At 38.2% G+C, this 20351-nt stretch overlaps 2 protein-coding genes across 2 annotated transcripts in view; one reads left to right on the top strand and one right to left on the bottom strand.

Moving 5' to 3' along the window:
- The window catches only part of LOC139141243 (uncharacterized), a 79913-nt gene extending 61289 nt beyond the window's left edge, over nt 1-18624 (bottom strand). Inside the window, exons 1-3 of the mRNA XM_070710868.1 lie at nt 18529-18624; nt 17332-17427; nt 16473-16860 (exon numbers count right to left, since the gene is read on the bottom strand). The gene's annotated coding sequence lies outside the window, so the exon portion shown is untranslated. The remainder of the gene's footprint in view (nt 1-16472; nt 16861-17331; nt 17428-18528) is intronic.
- Nucleotides 10901-11869, top strand: LOC139141242 (uncharacterized). Its single transcript, XM_070710867.1, has one exon. It carries the CDS (start codon nt 10901-10903, stop codon nt 11867-11869), a length of 969 nt encoding a protein of 322 aa, XP_070566968.1.
- Nucleotides 18625-20351: the final 1727 nt, after the last annotated feature.

The following is a 20351-nucleotide window of genomic DNA, read 5'->3' as shown; positions in this document are numbered from 1 at the left end:
TGCAAACATGCATTACAGTAGAAATTAAAACAAAATTAACTAAACAATAATAAAGAAATAATAATAAGAAAAAAATAATCGAGCCAGGCAGGGCCTAAAATTGAATTAAAAGGAATCCAAAATGTCTAAATCAGTGTAAGGTCGATACAAATAAAACAGTGCCTACATAGCATTACCATCCTAAGCTTTATATGTAACATTGCATCCCCTTATGCAACCTGTTCTCGTGGAGTACAGGTTTGAATAAATGATTCACATACTGAAGGTGCTGGTGTCGAGCAATGGCAGCGGCAAATGAAAAAGTGTAACAAATTAATAACACGTTCTCTCCCTCTAATTCATCATCTGTTCTTTCTACATACGCATCAGGATGGCTTAGAAAGACGTGGATAGAGTAAGGATACTGCAAGAAGAGGGAGTGAAGATAGTGAAAATTTGGACTCTTCTTATCAGTCATTTCCCGTAAGTTTGCAGGCTTCCTTTCCTAGTTCTTTCCAAAAATTAATTTGTCTCCCCTTTTAAAACGAAACTTTGACCTCATATCCATAGTACACACATCTTTGACTTTATCAGTTTGTGGCTATACAAAATGTAAAATGGTGTAAAAAGGTAATGTAATCCTCGGCATTTCAGAGAAACGAACTTACGAGAGGGGCAGGAGGAGGAAATGGATGGCAGGAACAGGCCAAACCACAACCCAAACGGCAAGCGAACAGAATCAGATGTAAACTGAATGTGCTGACGTGTTTTACAACAGATTCATCAATAGTAGTAAGCTTCACAGAACAATCAGATATCTGTTATAACACTATATGTAGCAGATTTCATCAACTTTCGCACAGTGCTCTCAGAGTTAAATCATTAATTACAGAACTTTATTCCATATGCAAATGAGCTGCTTATTAACTTGACACTGCTTAGTGCTTCTCTGTACAATTAGATATTTAGATATTAGATTAGATATAGATTAATATCTGTAGCAGGTTTAACCAAAATGCCGTAATTTCAGAGTTATATACCTAATTACAACGTTTATTAAATATGTAAATGGACCCTTAAAATATTTGTCACTACTGCTTTACATTACACCACAGTTAGATATCTGTCGGAGCAGTATCTGCAGCAGATTTCATTAAATTTGGTGCAGTTATATCGGAGATGTATGACTAATTACAAAACAACAAAATTACAAAAATATGCAAATGAGCTATTTATAAACTTGACACTGCCTAATGCTTCTCAGTACAATAAGTTATACATATTATCAATATTTGTTACATGTATCATCAAATTTGGTGCAAGAATTCCACAGTTATGTCATTAAGTTCATTAAATATGCAAATGAGCAGATAATTCACACGACACTCACAGTATCATCAATATGTTCTGAGATTGTCATCTGTGAATAGTTCCATGAAATTTTGTTCAATATTTATTGATATATGTCGACAAAGTCATTACTGTCTCCATAGGGAAACAATTATATGAAAAAAATGATATTGCATGACTTCATTAATATACATGCCACACTAACCAAAATCTAATAAGTTCTTAAAATTAGCATATGGTACCTGTTTACCAAATCTGACTCTAATCTGTTTCGTGTGTTTTGAGTTATCATGTAAACAGACAGACACAGACAGACAGACAGACATTGCTATGACATTAGATGCCGTGTGTGAAACACGTGAGCGTAAACACACCAGAAATCACCCTTAATATTTAAACATCATAACAATATAATCATCTTCTCCCAATTACTTGAATGTGTTTACGTCTTTGAAGCAGACTGGCTTTGACTCACAGTTTTTTTTTCATAAAGGATACGCCTACACACCCTTCATATTTGATAGGATGTAGACCTAATGGTGCCACATCTTGTGCCTGATTATTTATGTGCATATCTAATTCCGGCTATCAAATACAGCTAGAGGTGTAACTTTTGGTACGTATGGACAGGTATGGAATCGAAGATTTTTGACAAAATATCACAAATTTCACAAATTTGCTCATAAATCAGTAACCACAAGTGCTACATCCTTTATGTTTGGTAGGATGGGGCACCTTGTGGGGCACCTTGTGGCACCTTGTGAGGTACATTATGTACCTCATTAATTATACAAATATCTAATTCTGACCTTGCCAATAGAACTAGAGATCTGTTTTTTTTTGGTACAAAGGTATAGGTATGGAAGTAAAGTTTTTCAACATAATGTCACTCGACCAGGATGACCCTTGACCTTTATTTACAAAACCCTCCATAATTCAGTAACCACAACCGCTTAGCAAGGATGACCTTAGGTCTTTAAAATTTCCACGTAAAATCGCGTGCAGTCACGTGCCTTCGCAGCAATATTGGAGTTTCGAAAAATACTATTGAATCTTTACAATCTTCTTTCTCCCACACAATTTGGACTGAAAATTTATTTCAAATTCATCCTAGTGTGAGCACTTTTGAGTTTGAAAAAAGCATTTGGATCGGTCAAGTGGTTTGGCCGCCAAATTGGAATTTTTTTGGAATTAATCTTTAAAATCTTCTTTTCAAGAACCAATGCACCATTCAATTTGAAATTTCACTTGTATCATTTTAGTGTAAGTTCTTTAAAGTTTATGAAAAAATTTCTGTCCTTCCCGTTCTTGATGGCTATATTACTTTTTGCCAAAAACGTTCGATTTCCAGCAAATGATATAACATAAAAAACATCTTCTTCAGAACAACACATCTTTTGAACTGAAATGTTTCTCGTATCATCCTTTGAGTGAGTAGTTTCAAGTTGGCTCAAGGCATATTGATGAGTCATGTGGTCGTATAATTGATTTAAAAAAAATATCAATTTAACCTTAAAAGTCTTCTTCTCATGAACAAAAGCAGTTTTTGAACTTAAATTTTACCCGTATCATAGTTAGTATGAGCACTTTCAAGTTAGCAAAAGACTTTTGGATCAGTCGAGGTTTAGCCTCGATATCGGATTTGCGAATATCCTAACTCAATCATTAAGACTATTCTACCCCAAAACCAACACATCATGTATTTTGAAATTTCCCTTGTATCATCATTAGTATGAGTTCTTTCAAGTTTGCGAAAAAATATATCGATTATTATGTTATAATTTTGCCATATTGGTTTTTGCAAAAAAAACTTATGATTACCATTCAATAATATTATCTTCTCCAGAACCACCAACCATTTGAACTGAAATTTTGTGCATATCATTCTTAGTATCAGTAACATCAAGTTTGCAAAAGGCAAACGGATTAGTTATATCATACTTAGAGTGAGCACTTTCAAGTTTACGAAAGGCATTTGGTTGGTCACATGCTTTAGCCGCAATATTGGATTTGCAAAAATCCAAATGAAATCTTCAAAATCTTCTTCTCCAGAATCAAGCATCAGTTGAACTGAAATTTTACTCAACACATCCTTAGTGTGGGCACTTTCAAGTTTTGGCAAGACATTTTGATCGGTCAGAGGTTTGGCAGCCATACTGGATTTAAAAACATCCCAATATAACCTTCAACAATCTTCTTCTTAGAACCAAACAACAGTTGAACTGAAATTTTACTCATATCATCCTCGGTGCAAGCACTTTCAAGTTAATGAAAAGCATTTGGATTGTTAATGTGCTTTGGTGGCTATGTTGGTGTTTGCAAAAAAAAACTACGATTACCGGAGAATAATATTCAAAAATATTATTGTCCAGGACCAATATACCATTTGAACTGATATTGTAAGTGCAAGTTCCGCATTTATATATTAGCTACACACCTGTGTACAGATGCACATGTACACAGCTAGTGAGCGACTATTTAAATGCCCTGCACGTTGGCAAATTCTCTTTTTTGTTTCGTTGTACCCGTTCGTAATAGTAGCTGTCAATATTTTGGAAGAGCAAGAGCGACTTTTGCTTGCTCGCTTTCGGTTCATTCTCATGCACAAGTGTCCCTGAAAGCGTCATCATCTGAGGTAAGACCTTTAACTTCAATATTGGCATTTCGCTCACCTACGAGACAGTAGCAGTGAATTATTCGTCCGTGTCCCGTCAAGTTGAACGAGAAGACAGAATATTTGCACAGTCTACGTGGCAGTAAACTCTGAGTTTCAAAGTTACGTTTGTGTCTACTTTCAGACTTGCAAGGATTGAATGACTTATTGTAAACGAAATGATAGTAATGTTTGTTATGTATTTTCATTCATTTGCCTTAATTGAATTTCTCATATTTCTATTTTCGTTCTTCTTTTTAGAACCGTGTGTTTTGTACCGTGTACTGTTCGTACCGTGTATACCATGTAACACGTGTAACTAGTGCTCATACTGTGGCAGACTCCATTGGTAGAGAGTTAAATCAAAGGCCATTTTTGAACTGCACACGAGTGTCCAGAGTGTTGTAACCAGGGGCCCATGCTTCGTAGGGTTTAGATCCTACATAGTTCTCAGATGACGTTTGAAGAAGTCAAAGTTCCTGTTCTGCAGAGACTATAGTTCTGAAGGTAACCACTTAGAAATTAGGGAGCGTCATTATTACGGCCTGGGGGTCGGAGGAATGCTTTCGAAACTCCAAATTTCGAGTAACCCCCCCCTGCCAACCATGACGTGTTTGAGTAACCCCCCTCTCTGCTACAGAAAATTTGAGTGACCCCCCTCCCCCCCAAAAAAAATTGGGAAAGTTAAATATCTATACAGTAAAATGGATTGCTGCTGCGACAGGCCCTGTACAGACCCTGATTAAACCCTGTGGTATAGGTCTTTGTCGGAAGGAGGTTCCAATTGCTGTGGCAGGGGCTGATGTACAGGTCTGTATCCAGTGCTCTGGTGACATGCAATTATTCTGTAGGATTTTTTTTCAAGAGGGGAAGATGTGGTGCGAAAGCACCATAAGAGACCGCATAAGCGGTCGCAGGGGGAGGGTCCTGCCCATTGGAGCTTTTGAAAAATAGAGGTTAAAATGGTGTTATTTGGTGGCACTTGGGGAGTATTTTTTTCATATAATAAACTCAAAGGAAAATAAATCTAGACAGTATTCCAAAACTTATATTTCAGTTCACTGATTTCAAGTATATTTTTTGAAACCGAAAAAATAGCGACAGACATACATTTATTCACATTTATTATTTATTATTATTTTCCTGCAATAAAAGATGGGTTTGTTGTCAAGGCATTCAACTGGTTTTAAACTTTATAGCATCAGAATAAGCTTGCTTTACACACTTTCCCCTATCGGTAACCTATACAATGTAGAATATAGAAAGCAGACGTTTCTCATTAATGATCAGGCAAGTATATCAATCTTTAATCAGGAAATACTGAAAAATGTACTCAGTACTAGCCTCTAACTTAAGGCTTGCCACGTCGAATAGCTGAACATTCTCGTCGTCTGAAGATCACAATAACGTGAAACCACATAGTGTAATGAGATTTTAGTTTCTACTTGAAACCACCTGTATTATGATATATATATATATATATATATATATATATATATATATATATATATATATATATATATATATATATATATATATTATGTGTGTGTGTGTACACAAATACCGGGTATGAATATACATATCTTTACTATTATTGTTGTATTAATTCGTAACTCCACTAAATGCTTCAATACATGTCAACAAAATTGAGTAGCCCCCTTTCTTGTTCTCCACTTTTGAGCAACCCCCCCTTGTAGCTTTCGATTTTTTGAGTGACCCCCCCTCAGATTCCTCCGACCCCCAGGCCATAAATAATGACGGCTCCCTTATGGCATCAGGAAGTGACCACCAGTATCAAGTACTTTCGTCAGAAGAACGAATTCCCGAGAGTGTGACCAGAGAAGAATGGGAGGTAAGCAAATTGATTGTCTCAAAAAATTAAAGAGATCAATAATTGCTTACCGTGGACACATGACGCGGACATATATGGATATAGAGACTCTGTTAATTTCGTCAGCTAATTACCAAGAGGTTATGAACAAAAGAAAGCTTCTGGATAGACTTTTTACCTCGTACAAAAATGCGTACAATGAAAGTCAGCAGCTTCTTCACCCTTCTGAACGAGAAAATGTTGATATGGATTATGAATTAAAAGTCAAAAGAAAGGAATGTCTAGACCATTGCCTTCAAACTGGGTTTCACTTCATGGGATTTCGCTATCAGGTTCACCACAAGGTTTAGGGCCACTAGCAGATGGTTCCAGTAAAACAGAAATACCGAAGGATGGTTTTATCGGTGGACAGCCCGAATGTAACACAGTTTTGATTCAGCAGGTCGTTCCAGCTCAGAGACTTCTAAACATTCACAACACTCTCACAGAACGAAATCAAGTAGAATCTCTGTGGACTCAGGTAAGAAATTGCAGTGTGATCATGCCGACGGTAATAAGCAGTCTTCTGAGAATGAATGTCGTTCTGAAGTTGCATCAAAGAGGAGTAACGCATCATGGATAGCTAAGAAAAAGATATTTGAGGCCCAGCTTGAATTGGACAGAATCAAGAAAGAACAGGAACTGAAAATCCGGCTTAAAGAAATAGAACTTGAAGAAAAGAAATTGGAAATGCAAAAGGAAAGAGAAAAACACGAGTCAGCATTGAAGATTTTGGCGGCTCAACAAAGTTTACAGTATGCAGAAATGGACGCTGAACTAGCCGAAGCGGGAAATTGGTCTGAGAGTGGTTCTAAAATGCCGATGAAAATGAAGATGACTACCCAAAGTGACTCCATTAACAGGTATTTTCAATCTTTTCATGGTTCTAACCCCCTGTGCGATCTGTGGGTCCATCAGTACTGCATCAAAAATGCAAACAGTCATGCCGAAATCTGAAGAGAGTCATGGGTTTGAACGTAGATTGGATACGGAAAAGAGGTCAGAATGTCACATTTCTGCACTGAATCCAGATGCAGCAGAATGGCAACCAATGATTGATGATGTAAGGCAACAACCTTTTGAGGGTATTGAGCCAACTTTTCAACAGTCTACCATTTCAAGATCATCAGTATGAAATATTACAGAATATAATTCGGCAGCAAAACGAAACTACTCAAGCACTCGTATCAAGTTTGAATATGCCTAAGTGGGAGTTGTTATTATTTGACGGTGATCCTGTGTTGTATTGTGTCCCATCTTTATTAAGAACTTTGAAATAAATATCAAACGAATAGTGAATGAAAACAGTGTAAGATTAGCCTACCTTATCCAACATTGCACGGGTCCAGCTAAAGAAGGATTAAAAACTGTGTAATTTTGCCTCTCGAACAAAGTTATGCTGAAGCCAGAAAAATTCTGTATCGCAACTTTGGTCAGAAACATACCATTGTTCACACAACAATTGATAAAGTTGTCAAAGGATCTCAAATTAAGGCGACAGAAACAGGAAATTGCTGCAATTGGCTCGTGATATGAGGAATAGCCATTTTTGTTCAATCCAAATAAAATATACAGCTGATATTAATTCTATTGAAACGCTTGAGAAAATTGTGAGGCGCCTTCCAACATATTTGCAAGCAGAATATGCCAAGAACCTAGAAAGTTGGTTTGCTCTATTGTTGAATAGGAATTTATTTATTTGACGCAATTCCTGGAAACTAGAGCTGCTAAATCAAATACTAAATTCAGAAAACTTGTCGGATTCAAACCAGATGACAGAGAAACAAAGTCCAGAATTAAGACTTCGACCTCAACAGCAAAGGCAACTACTTTGATTACAAAGGGCAGTGATCGTGAAACAAAGAAAGGAACGTTCGAGATACCAAAGTCGCAATCCAACAGTGAAATCACCTGTCTCTTCTGCAGAGGGCAACACAAGTTGATGACATGTCGACAATTTCTTGTAGGTCGTATGATGATAAGAAGAGCTTTGTACGGAAACATAGACTCTGTGATTGTTGTCTGGAAGCCAGCCCACCTCACTTTGCCAGAAATTGTAAAAGTGGTATGTTTTGTCCTGTTACTGGCTGCGGAAGACGCCCTCCACTGTTGCACCCATTGAGCCAACTAACAAAGCACCTCAAGGTAGCATTTCTTCGACACCTACTTCTAGTCATCAGAATGCAGAGAAAGAAAATGTAAAGACATCTTAACCTTACAATGGGGCCGCTAATTGTAGAGCGATCAGAACAGACCAACCTCATATCAGTCTCCAAGTTGTTCCCGTTAGAGTTAGTGGGTCAAATGGCGGACCTCAACAACTGACAATCTTCCCATTACATCAAATAGTATTCCAACTGTAAAGGATACACAAGAATGGTCTCATTTGAATGGTATCGACTTGCAAGAGTTACAGGACAAGGAAGTGACAATTCTCATCGGCAATGATGTCCCGGAGGCTCATTGGGTTCTTGAGGAAAGACGTGGTAAACGAAAACAACCCTATGCTGTGCGCACTATACTTGGTTGGACTTTGCTTGGGCCACTTAATGGTAAGAAAGATGACAATGTTAATATCCACTTCATTAACACAGACCAAGCCATAAATTGTGATTTTCCTATAAGTGCATGGAATCTATCAGATTACAACTACACAAGATGTATAACGCATATTTCAGCGAATCTCTATGTTGAGACAAAGGAATGCATGTTACTTGAAGACCACAGAGCAAAAGCAATTATGGATCATTCAGTTTGCCTGCTAAATGGTCATTATCAGATGAAGCTTCCTTGGAAATTTGACTCTCCCACTTTGCCGCACACAAGACATATTGCAGAAAGGCGTCTAAATCTGTTGAAGAGACGACTACTCAAAGATCCTGTTCTTCTAAAGAAATACAGTGCTACAATAGAAGACTACATCACACAAGGACGTGCAAGACAAGTACCTGAATTAGGAAATGTTGCAAGTGAGGGACCACACTGGTACTTACCACATCACCCAAAATTTCATCCTCAAAAACCAGACACGGTGAGGGTTGTTTTCGATTGTGCTGCTCAGTATGAAGGTACGTCTCTCAACGATCAACTTTTACAAGGTCCAGACTTGACGAAATTCACTTGTTGGTGTGTTATTACGATTCCGGCAAGATCCTGTTGCCTTGGTGGCGGACATCAAGCAGATGTTTCATCAAGTCCACGTGGATCCTCAAGATTGTAATGCACTCAGATTTCTGTGGTGGCCTAATGGAGATCTGTCGAAAGAACCTGTTGATCATCAAATGCTCGTTCATTTGTTTGGTGCAACATCATCACCCTGCTGTTCGACTTATGCCTTACAGAAAACAGCAGATGACAATAGAAGTAATTGGAGAACAGATGTCATCGATTCAATCTACAGAAATTTCTATGTGGATAATTATTTGAAATCTGTATTTTCAGTTGATATTGCCAAGCGTTTTGTCACACGAGTAACGACACTCTTATCCAAAGGAGGTTTTCATTTAACAAAATGGATTTCAAATTGTAAGGATGTACTAGCTTCAATTCCAGCAGCCGAGCGAGCACCATCAGTGATGAATTTAGACCTTGAAGATTCGCCAATAGACAGAGCTCTTGGTGTTGAATGGAATGTGGCAGAGGATACTTTGAGCTTCAGAGTGCACAATGAAAAAAGGCGGAAACACGTCGAGGTATGTTGTCATCAGTTGCTTCAGTGTATGACCCATTAGGGCTAGCAGCAGCACCATTTCTTCTACCAGCAAAGCTCATTCTTCAGGAATTGTGCAGAATAGAATGTGGTTGGGACAAGGAAATTCCAGAGCAATATCTTAGATTGTGGAAAGAATGGTGCCAGAAATTGCAAACGTTGAAAACAATGGTAATACCACGATATTACAAGCCCCCAGAATTTGCGATGTCATGGTTGTTCAGTTCACCATTTCTGTGATGCCGCAACAGAAGTTTATGGAGTTGCATCGTATTTAAGACAAATCGATGTCAATGGTAAAGTTCATTGCAGTCTTGTTATTGGAAAGTCACGGGTTGCACCATTGAAAACCGTTACAGTGCCAAGGTTGGAACTGACAGGTTCAACAGTGGCTGTGAAAGTTAGCAAACAATTGCGACAAGAGTTTACAACTTCCAATACACCGTGAATGTTTCTGGACAGATGCTACAATTGTACTTCAATACATCAACAGCACGACCAGAAGATTTAGGACATTTGTTTAAAATCGCCTGCAGATCATTCATGATTCAACATCACCTTCTCAATGGCACTATGTTCCTTCTGAAGTCAACCCAGCTGATTACGCATCAGGGGGGAATTCACTTCAGGAATGGCGATCAGAAGAAAATACAAGAATGGTTTACAGGTCCAGAATTTCTATGGAAGTCAGAAGAGCAATGGCCAGCCCAACCTGCCTTCCTGCCAGATATACCAACGGATGATGGAGAATTGAAAAAGGTCAAAGTATACACTGCATTGAAAGGTAAATCAACAACTGGAAATGAAATCGACTCCATTATCCATCGATACTCCTCCTGGTACAAACTGCGTTTATCAGTAGCAAGAGCCTGCATTTAAAGAAATACATACAAGCCAACTTTGGTACCACGAAACATGGTAAGGTGCCAACTGGTCCAATAACTGTCCATGAAATGGTAGAAGCAACAAGGGAAGTAATTAAAGTTATTCAGGAGAAAGCATTTCCAAAAGAGATAATGTTGAATACAAAGTCAAACAGTGGCAAACCAGACATCGATGGATATATAAGTCCCATTCGTAAACTCCATCCAATCTGTAATGATGGTATTTTATACGTCGGTGGGAGACTAAATAATGCGCCCATAAATGACAAAGCGAAGCATCCAATAATTTTGCCGTATAATCATCATGTCACAAAGTTAAATATACGATGGTACCATGAAGCAGAAGGCCATGCAGGAGCTAACCAAGTTCTATCAAGCATCAGAAGAGAATACTGGATAGTGCGAGGACTTGCTACAGTCAGACGTATCATTAGCAGGTGCATGGAATGTAGACGATGGAATGCAGCCCCTCAAACACTAGTAATGGCGCCACTTCATCAGCCCAAGTTACCTCTGGTGATCCACCTTTCTCGTCGGTGTATGTAGATTTCTTTGGACCCCTATTCGTCAAATGGAGAAGAGGCACTACCAAAAGGTATGGCTGTATCTTTACTTGCTTGGCCATCAGAGCAGTACACATAGAAGTCACCCACAGTTTATCCACAGATTCGTTCATACAAGCTGTCTGGAGGTTTGTTAGTAGGCGTGGACCACCAACAACACTGTACAGTGACAATAGAACAAATTTCCGTGGAGCTGAAGCAGAAATTAAACACGCACTTGGAAACTGGAATCAAGATAAAATTGTAGATAGTTTACGTCGTAGGAGTATTCAATGGTACTTCAATCCACCGGCTGCAAGTCACGCTGGAGGTGTTTGGGAGAGAATGATTCGGTCAGTGAGAAAGATTCTAAGATCTCTGATGGGAAATCAACTGGTCGACGATGAATGTCTACTTACCTTCCTGGCAGAAGTAGAAAAGATTATTAATGATCGACCACTTGTTCAGCAATCAGATGACCCTAGTGACCTTCAACCCATCACTCCAAACAGTCTACTACTGCTTAGACAAAATCCATGTACATCGCAGAGTAATATTTCCACCACTTATAACTTCAACGACAGAAGAAGACAGATTCAGCGAATTGCAGACTCTTTCTGGAAAAGATGGATCCGTGAATATTTGCCAACACTACAGCAACGACAAAAATGGTTGAAACCTCGGCGGAATCTCACTGTTGGGGATCTGGTTATCATCGTAGATGATAATATTCCAAGAGGACGGTGGCCAAAAGGACTTGTGGAACAAACCTTTCCAGATCGCTATGGTAACGTCCGCCAAGTTCTGTTGAAAACTGCAACGGGAAGACTGCGTAGAGATGTGCGCAAGCTTTGCTTGTTAGAAGCAGTCATTATGCAATAGAAAACAACGTAATCTCAAGCTATACAGTGATTTATTTAATAATTTGAAATATAAAAATTAAGTCGACATGACAAAATAGTGTCAATTAATTTCTAAAAAGGCATTTCAAATTGTTTCCAGGACATTTGCTTTCAAGCGCATTTTTTTGAGAACCTAACATTTCTTATGGTTTATTTCAGGACTTGCTGAGAAATATAAAAAGCTACTTGGATGGTATGCTTTTTGGGGCCGGTGTGTAAGTGCAAGGTCCGCATTTACATATTAGCTGCACACCTGTGTACAGGTGCACATGTACACAGCTAGTGGGCGACTATTTAAATGCCCTGCACGTTGGCAAATTCTTTTTCTTTGTTTCGTTGTACCCGTTCGTGATAGTTGCTGTCGATATTTTAGAAGAGCAAGAGCGACTTTTGCTTGCTCTCTTTTGGTTCATTCTCATGCATAAGTGCCCCTGAAAGCGTCACCATCTGAGGTAAGACCTTTTACCTTAATATTTAGCATTTCGCTCATCTACGAGACGGTAGCAGTGAATTATTCGTCAGTGTCCCGTAAAGTTAAACGAGAAGACAGAATACTTGCACAATCTACGTGGCAGTAAACTCTGAGTTTCAAAGTTACGTTTGTGTCTACTTTCAGACTTGCAAGGATTGAATGACTTATTATTGTAAACGAAATGATAGTAATATTTGTTATGTATTTTCATTCATTTGCTTGAATTGAATTTGTCATATTTGTATTTTTGTTCCTTTTCTTAGAACCGTGTGTTTTGTACCATGTACTGTTTGTACCGTGTGTACCATGTAACACGTGTAATGTGTAACTCATACTCATACTGTATAGACTCCATTGGTAGATAGTTACATTAAAGGCCATTTTTGAACTGCACACGAGTGTCTAGAGTGTTGTAACCTGGGGCCCATGCTTCATAGGTTTAGATCCTACAGATATGTTGCTCATATCATCCTTAGTCTGAGTACTTTCAAGTTTTCGAAAGTCACATGGATTGGTCACTTGGTTTGGTGGCCACATTGGATTTTGAAAAAAACCCAATTTACTCTTTAAAATCCGTTTCTCCAGAACCAAAACACCATTTAATATGAAATTTCATTTCTATCATCCTTAGTATGAATCCTGTCAAGTTGGCGAAAAGCATTTCTATTGGTCACGAGCTTTGGTGGCAATATTGGATTTCACCAAAAAATCTTAGACGACCATGAGATGATATTCAAAATTCTTCTTTACAAAAACCAAATGACCATTCAAGGTCAAATTTTGCACACAGTATCATCGCTGTATTTACTTTCAACCCTGGCATCTGCTTGGGCCCTGCCAACGCTGTTGGCAGCTTAAATTGGGGGCTAAAAGCAATGGGCCGGGCCCCTATTTGTTTTATATGAGTTCAATATATAGGGGCCCAAGCCCTTTGCGAGTTGGTCCCCAAATTGTATTTACAGGGGTTCACATTATACTTCTTTAGGGGCCTAAGCCCTAATGGGCGAGGCCCCTATGGTATTTTTCGAGTTCTTCTTTTTTTAGTGGCCAAAGGCCATATAGGCGAGGCCCCTACTGTTGTTGCTTGAGTTCTATGCACCTATTGGTTTTATAGGAGTTACACATTTAAGGGCCCACCCGTCTTGAGTTTGGCCCCTATTGTATTTACGAAATTCAGCTTTCTTCTGCTTCTCGAATCATTTTCTTCTTCTTCCGTAACTTTTTGCCGGGCTAGAACTCAAAAACCGCTCAACGCACCAGTTTTCAAACTTACAGGGCTTATTGCGCCTAAGGAGTTCTAGTGCACCTGACCCTTTAAAATGTCGGTGGGTCATGTGACCTGGCTGCCATCTTTGATTGAAATTTTGAATTCTCCCTGATTTGTGTAAAATTTGATATATCAAAAGCTGTTAACATTATTTTTTAGACAACATTACCATAATGCGTCATACCAAAAGTCATAGACCATTGAATGATTACATCGATATTTTTTGCAAACTAATTAAGTATGCAAAATCTATGTATCTCAGGAACTACATATGCTACAGGTATAATTCAGTATGGGACCCAAATTTTTTGACAATTTTGAGTGACCTTCAATGACCTTTGAACTACTTTCGTGGCTCCATTCAAAGATCGTTGCACCAAATGACTTCTAATTTGTAATTTGGCACATGGGTTAAACTCAAGGATCACTTTCTTTCACTTCGTTACCATGCCGACTGGTCATATTACCCAGCAGCCATCTTCAAAAGAATGTTTAAAATCCATCTCATTTTCATAAAAATTAATGAATCTAAATTCTGTTACATTACTAATGACCATAGTGCAAGGTTCTTTCAGGCTAAATTTGAAGGTCAAAGTCAATGTCGATTTTGAGAAGATTTTTAAAGTATTATTTCTCACATTTTCCCATGACCTATGACCTGCCCTATACCTCTGCAGCTAAACTATTGCCATATCTCATTCTAGCCTGTACCAGTGTTTGAAAGGGCTGGTGTCAATCGAACAAGGTAAGGGACAAAATTGCACACCTAAGTTTCGGGTTGCTGTTGACCTTTGAACCTCTCATCATCCATAAATCATTATGCACATATAATTCCAGTCTTACCAATAGATCTAGAGGTCTGATTTTGGTTGCAGGGGTAAAATAAGGGAACCAAGTTTTTTGCACAAATGTCATATGACCTGCCGCTTCTTGTACCTCATTAATTATGCCCATATCAAATTCTAGGCTAGTACATAGAGCTCTAGGTCTGATTTTGTGTGCACAGGGATAACATGACAAATGTCATGGGACCTCGATGACCTTTGACCTGAAATATGCATATATGCCTATAAACTAGGAACCACGAGTGTTATACCCTTTATATTCGGTATGATGGGGGACCTTATGGTGCCACTACCTGTAACTCATTAATTATGCACATATCTAATTCTCAGCTAGCCAATAGAGCTACAGGTCTGATTTTGGGTACACAGGGAACATTTTTTGTCAAAATGTCATGTGAACTCGATGACCTTTGACTTCAAATATGCATATATGCATATTTCTACGGAACCTCTTGTGGTTATGTTTGATTGGCCATGAAGCAGTGTTTCTGCCCTGAGAGCACACAAAGTAAGTATGGTTGCTACGCGACAGGCAGCACGATGCAATCTCGTCCTACTTTTTGCATAACCTCGTGCAATTATCAACCATGAACGAAGTCTACAAAAAGCATGTGTGAAGCTCATTTTAATATGAAAAGGCCATAGTTCATCGAGACGACCATAAAACAAAAGGTGTGCCGCGTTGCTAGTCTGTTTTTCTATTTGTCTGTGTTCAAGAGTAGCTCTCTGCTCTCGGCACCATAGTATCATCTCTTTTCTTTGTAACCACACACACTTTAGGAAGGTAACTGGTTTGTCAACCCTTACCACACACATATAGCAAGGCTGTGTGCACGATCCTTTCCTGAATCTACGATTGTGAGATTTGTAAAATCTCCCATGCAACTTCGGCCGTAGAGCTCCGTAGAGCTCAATTTAAACCACAGGCAGGCGTTTTCCCTTTCCCGATCCCGCTTTTGGTACTCCCATCATCACTGAACGTTTAAAGGAAAGACAAAGGTACCAGGGCCCGAGGGAATGAAAACGGGATTTCTGAATTTTCAAGAAATCTTATGAATGTATTTAAAATATGAAATTAAGTTGCATAGAGTGATTTCTTTGCCAAAAATTAAGGGTCAAAGGTCAAGGATCAGAATCTACTCTCAAGGTCAATGATAGGTCAACCTAAAATCAGGAAATAAATTTGGCACTATACTTCTCCATGCTTTAGTTTCAAAAAATAGCTCTCTGATCCCTTAGCTAGCCTTGTCCTTCAGGAGGAATGAATTTGTTCATTAACCTTCATTGAACAAAGTAGGCGGCGCTTGCAGGATTCTTTTGGTCGAGCAATTGCGCCAGAGGGAGAGTCTACTGGTGAGAAACGGAAGACTAGCATGGGTTGCACTGATCACACACAGGGCTTACTTTCCGGTGGGGGGGGGGGGGGCACTTGTTCAGAGAAGTGGTAGGGATGTGCGGCCGCAGGAATAATACCTACAGCCCATTTTAGACCTAAAATCTCGTTATTTTAGGTCCCCATTTTTGACCTTCTGACCTTTGACCCAGGTCAAAAGTCATAGCCTCAAAATTTGCAAAACGAAAAAGCAAGGATTAGCCCCGGCAAAGCCTACCACTGTGCCGCATCAAGGGCTATGTTGTTGCTGGCCAAGCCATGATTTCGAAAAACATCAGGAAATACAAAAAAATTTGGTGAAAAATGCCTTTCACCTTCACCAATTTTGGTCCAGCTCCTGAAAATCATGAGTTATCTGCAGTTAGTCTGAATGGTTTTTATTTTTTGAAATTCCGATACACAACAAACCTCGCCTGGCTTACTTTGTTCCATAAGCGGATACGGGCAGAGATAAGAGACTGCATGGGACTGATATTCGATGTAAATGAAGAGCGCTTTGACATTTACAAGGCCTCTAAATAACAACACGTTTCTTCTACACGTGGTGTGGACGATTACGTATTGAAAGCATAATTTATAATTACTGGAAATGATATAAGCTCATACCTGCTTCATTCCTTAGGGTTATTTCTTGTCTGCATTTAATGTACTCCCACGTTTCAATTACTGTTTCCACGCAGATATTACTGGCTTGATAGTCTTGCAGGGCTTTGCTGTTTTTGATGTCTTTCTCAAAAAGTGTATTGACGATGTCGGCTTTATAATCAGCCCATAGTCTTTCAAGTGCCTCCAACACCACGACATTCGACAGTAAGAATAAAACACCCAGGAGTATGTCTTTTCACAGTTAAACCTATGTTTTTGAAGCACTGCTCGATGTGCGGCATTTCAGACAACGGTATTATTCCAAAAAGTTGAATATCAGTGCGATTTATGATCTGCCCTTCACTGTTTTTTTCTTCTTTCATTGCTGTGACCTTGATGCTAACGTCTCCTATGGAAATACAATGAATAAATTTACATACGTTATTTTAGAAGTATTGCTGTGCGTTTCAAATATCAGGTCCGAATTATTGCTAAGACAATATGATCAGTAATTAATTGAAAATTGAGCATTACACATTTTACTGTAAGCAACTCGGGCTCATTTGAGGACACAAAATACAAATATTTATATTTGATTTTCTTGGTTTTGCAATTTTCAATGCTTTTCTTGAATATCATATGTACAGTCTTCATTATTTTCAACTATAGAAGCTTCCACACCTACAATTTTATACCTTGCCATTCTTTACATTCAAAGAGTTTTCACCCTAGGCTACCACACCTCTTTGACAAATGGATGAATTTGTGGAACGTATCTCTGGTAGAATATGACTTTTCAATGATGTGAACTTTTGACATGCTATTGAAGTGATCTGTTGTTTGGCGTAAAAGTGCGAAATTAATAAACTTCTCAACTCACCGGCTTCACGAGTTGTCTTGATCTCACCTTGAGCAACAGGTACATTTTCACTTTCTGGTTGAAATTCATTATCCGCAAATCTTTCACTATCCCTTTCTAGTGGAGAGATGAAAGGTAACTCTGCAAGCTATATAACAGGCATGGAAATATATCTAATATCATGTACATAAATGCTTAAAAATCAATTAAGGCTGTATGCGCTTCGAGTTGAAAGACTACTTTTATAATTCCTCAATTTTCCATACGAAAACATTCGAATATTCTTTCAAAATAAATGAATGAAAGTTTGGAATCAGCGTGACAATTTTTATTGATTTTGAAATTGTCAATGCTTTCATCGAATATCATATATACAATCTTCATTATCTTTCAACTATAGAAAACTTCCAAATCTACAATTTTATACCTTGCCATTCCTTATAATCAAACAGTCTTCACCCTTGGCTGCCACACCTTTTTGTCAGATTAATAAATTTGTGCAACGTATCTCTGGTAAAATATAACTTTTTAATAATGTGAACTTTTGACATACTATTGAAGTGATTTGTTGTTTGGCGTAAGAGTGCGAAATTAATAAACTCCTCAACTAACCGGCTTCCCGAGTAGTCTTGATCTCACCTTGAGCACCAGATACATTTTCACTTTCTGGTTGAAATTCTTTATTCGAAAATCGTTCACTATCCCTTTCTAGTGGAGAGTAGAATTATTTCTTTTTAATGTCTAGAAGGTAACTCTGCAAGCTACGTAAACAGGCATGGAAATATATCTAATATGATGTACATAAACACTTTAAAAATCAATTAAGGCGGTATATGTTCGAATTGAAAGACTAATTATGTTTCCTCAAATTTTCGATAGAGAACTTTCGAATATCCTTCAAAATTAAGAATAAAAATTTGGGGTCGCCCTTAAATTTTTTTTGGTTTTGTAATTTTCAATACTTTTATTGAATATCATATATATAATCTTCATTATCTTTCAACTATAGAAAACTTTTACATTACAATTTTATATCTTGCCATTCCATATATTCAAACAGTCTGCACCCTAGGCTGCCACACCTCTTTGTCAGATTGATACATATGTGCAACGTGTCTCTGGTAAAACATCACTTTTTAATGATGTGAACTTTTGACATACTATTGAAGTGATCTGTTGTTTGGCGTAAGATGCGAAATTAATAAACTTTCAACTCACCGGCTTCACGAGTGGTCTTGATCTCACCTTGAGCAACAGGTACATTTTCACTTTCTGGTTGAAATTCTTTATTAACAAATCGTTCACTATCCCTTTCTAGTGGAGAGAATAATTGATTTTGTTTAAATTCCCGAAAGGTAAATCTGCGAGCCATGTTAACAGCCATGGAAATACACAAACACTTTAAAAATCAATTAAGGCGTACGTGCTTCGAATTGAAAGAGTAATTATGTTTCCTCAAACTTTCCATAGAAAAAACATACAAATATTCTTTTAAAATTAAGAATGAATATTTGGGGTCGCCAGGAAAAAAATTGAAAATGGCAACAAATTAACTTATATCTAGAGGTATTTGGAATTCCAAATGGTCACCATCCCTGTTTTTGCTCCATGGGAAAAACTTAAATTTTCAGTTTTCACAAAAAGATGACGGTGACAACTTTACATTAAGCCCCAATAGCTGCAAATGTTTAACAAACCGATCTCAAAATATCCTTAGCTTTCAAGAGTTTTCTTTGAATAAGACCCATTAGAGACTAAAAAAAGTGTAAACGCTGCCATGACTGTCAAAAGTGGCATGTAAATTCAGACGTTTTAACATCATTTCAGATTTGCCGCCATTTTCAAAAACTGATCATATGATAGAGAAAATAAAGATTAAAACAACAAAATGTTGGCCATCGTATGTTGTGCATTCAAGTAAATGGCATCATGCTTGTTTCTGGCATGATCACGATGTGTATGTGTAGGAAATACTCTTTTTGTATTTTCCCGTGGGGGCGCCATGTTATGGGTGCGGCATCCGTTTTTTTTATTAAGCCTGTTAAAACGTGTAGGCATAGTCCAAATCAGCGAGCAGTGATACTTCAATACACGTCCTTCAGTTAGCATATTTACAAAAAACAACTTTGGTTTGAAAAAAAAACATTGAAAATAATGCATAAAATTAGCAGCTATTGGGGCTTTAATCTAAGAACTTCAGATGAGCCTACACAAAATTTGAGAGCCTGAATGGCGCGTTCTACCAAACCTTTGCACAAACAGACAGAGTACTCAAAACAAATGACAATTACGATGATTTACCTCCCTCCTTCTGCATGTTTTCTTCTTCTCTGCTTTTAGGGACTTGTGAGTGGAACCATTTTATGAGTTCTGTATGTGATTCTTCCATAATGCCTCCCGTAGCAGAGTGCCGAATGGCGTTCTTTAAATTCTGCATGCTTTCAAAAAAGCCCGAGTAATTATAAAGAATTTTCTGGATTTTTTTAACCCACTTATCGCTCTCGCTATCTATATCGTCGCAGGTGCATATTTCTGCATCATCAACTATAAAAGGTCGGCCAGTCCTGGAAAGGTTTTCTTCAGAAACATGCCAGGCCGGAATTTCTACTAAGAAGGACTGGTACACCGATGGTACATGCTATAAGACCCACAATGCCAAATGAATCTCGATAATTACAAGCTCCGAGAACAGCTAGATCAGTTTGTTGCAATTCCTCAAACAGTTCATTCAAACTACAAATGGGAGCTGTATTGATACTCAAATTTGCAGGTTTGCAAGCCTTTTTGTAGAGTCGTTTTTGATAACTGATGCAGAGGTTCTCCTGAATTCCCCGTACGTTCCACGATGGCTCACTGATCGCACGACCCTCGAAACCTTCAGAGACTTTTCCAATGGCACGTGCTATGATATCAAACTGTTCAAAGTCCTCATCGTCAATGGCATTTGCAAGGGTTTGAAATGAGAGAATGTAAATTCCATGTTCAACGCTTGGCTCTCTGACACCATACGTTAAAAATGTTGTATCAACATACGGAAGATA

The sequence above is a fragment of the Ptychodera flava genome, chromosome 9, assembly GCF_041260155.1.
Source record: "Ptychodera flava strain L36383 chromosome 9, AS_Pfla_20210202, whole genome shotgun sequence".
In the NCBI taxonomy this organism is placed as follows: domain Eukaryota; kingdom Metazoa; phylum Hemichordata; class Enteropneusta; family Ptychoderidae; genus Ptychodera; species Ptychodera flava.
Note: the sequence above shows the minus strand (reverse complement) of the source record. Positions and strands in the feature narration are given on the sequence as shown.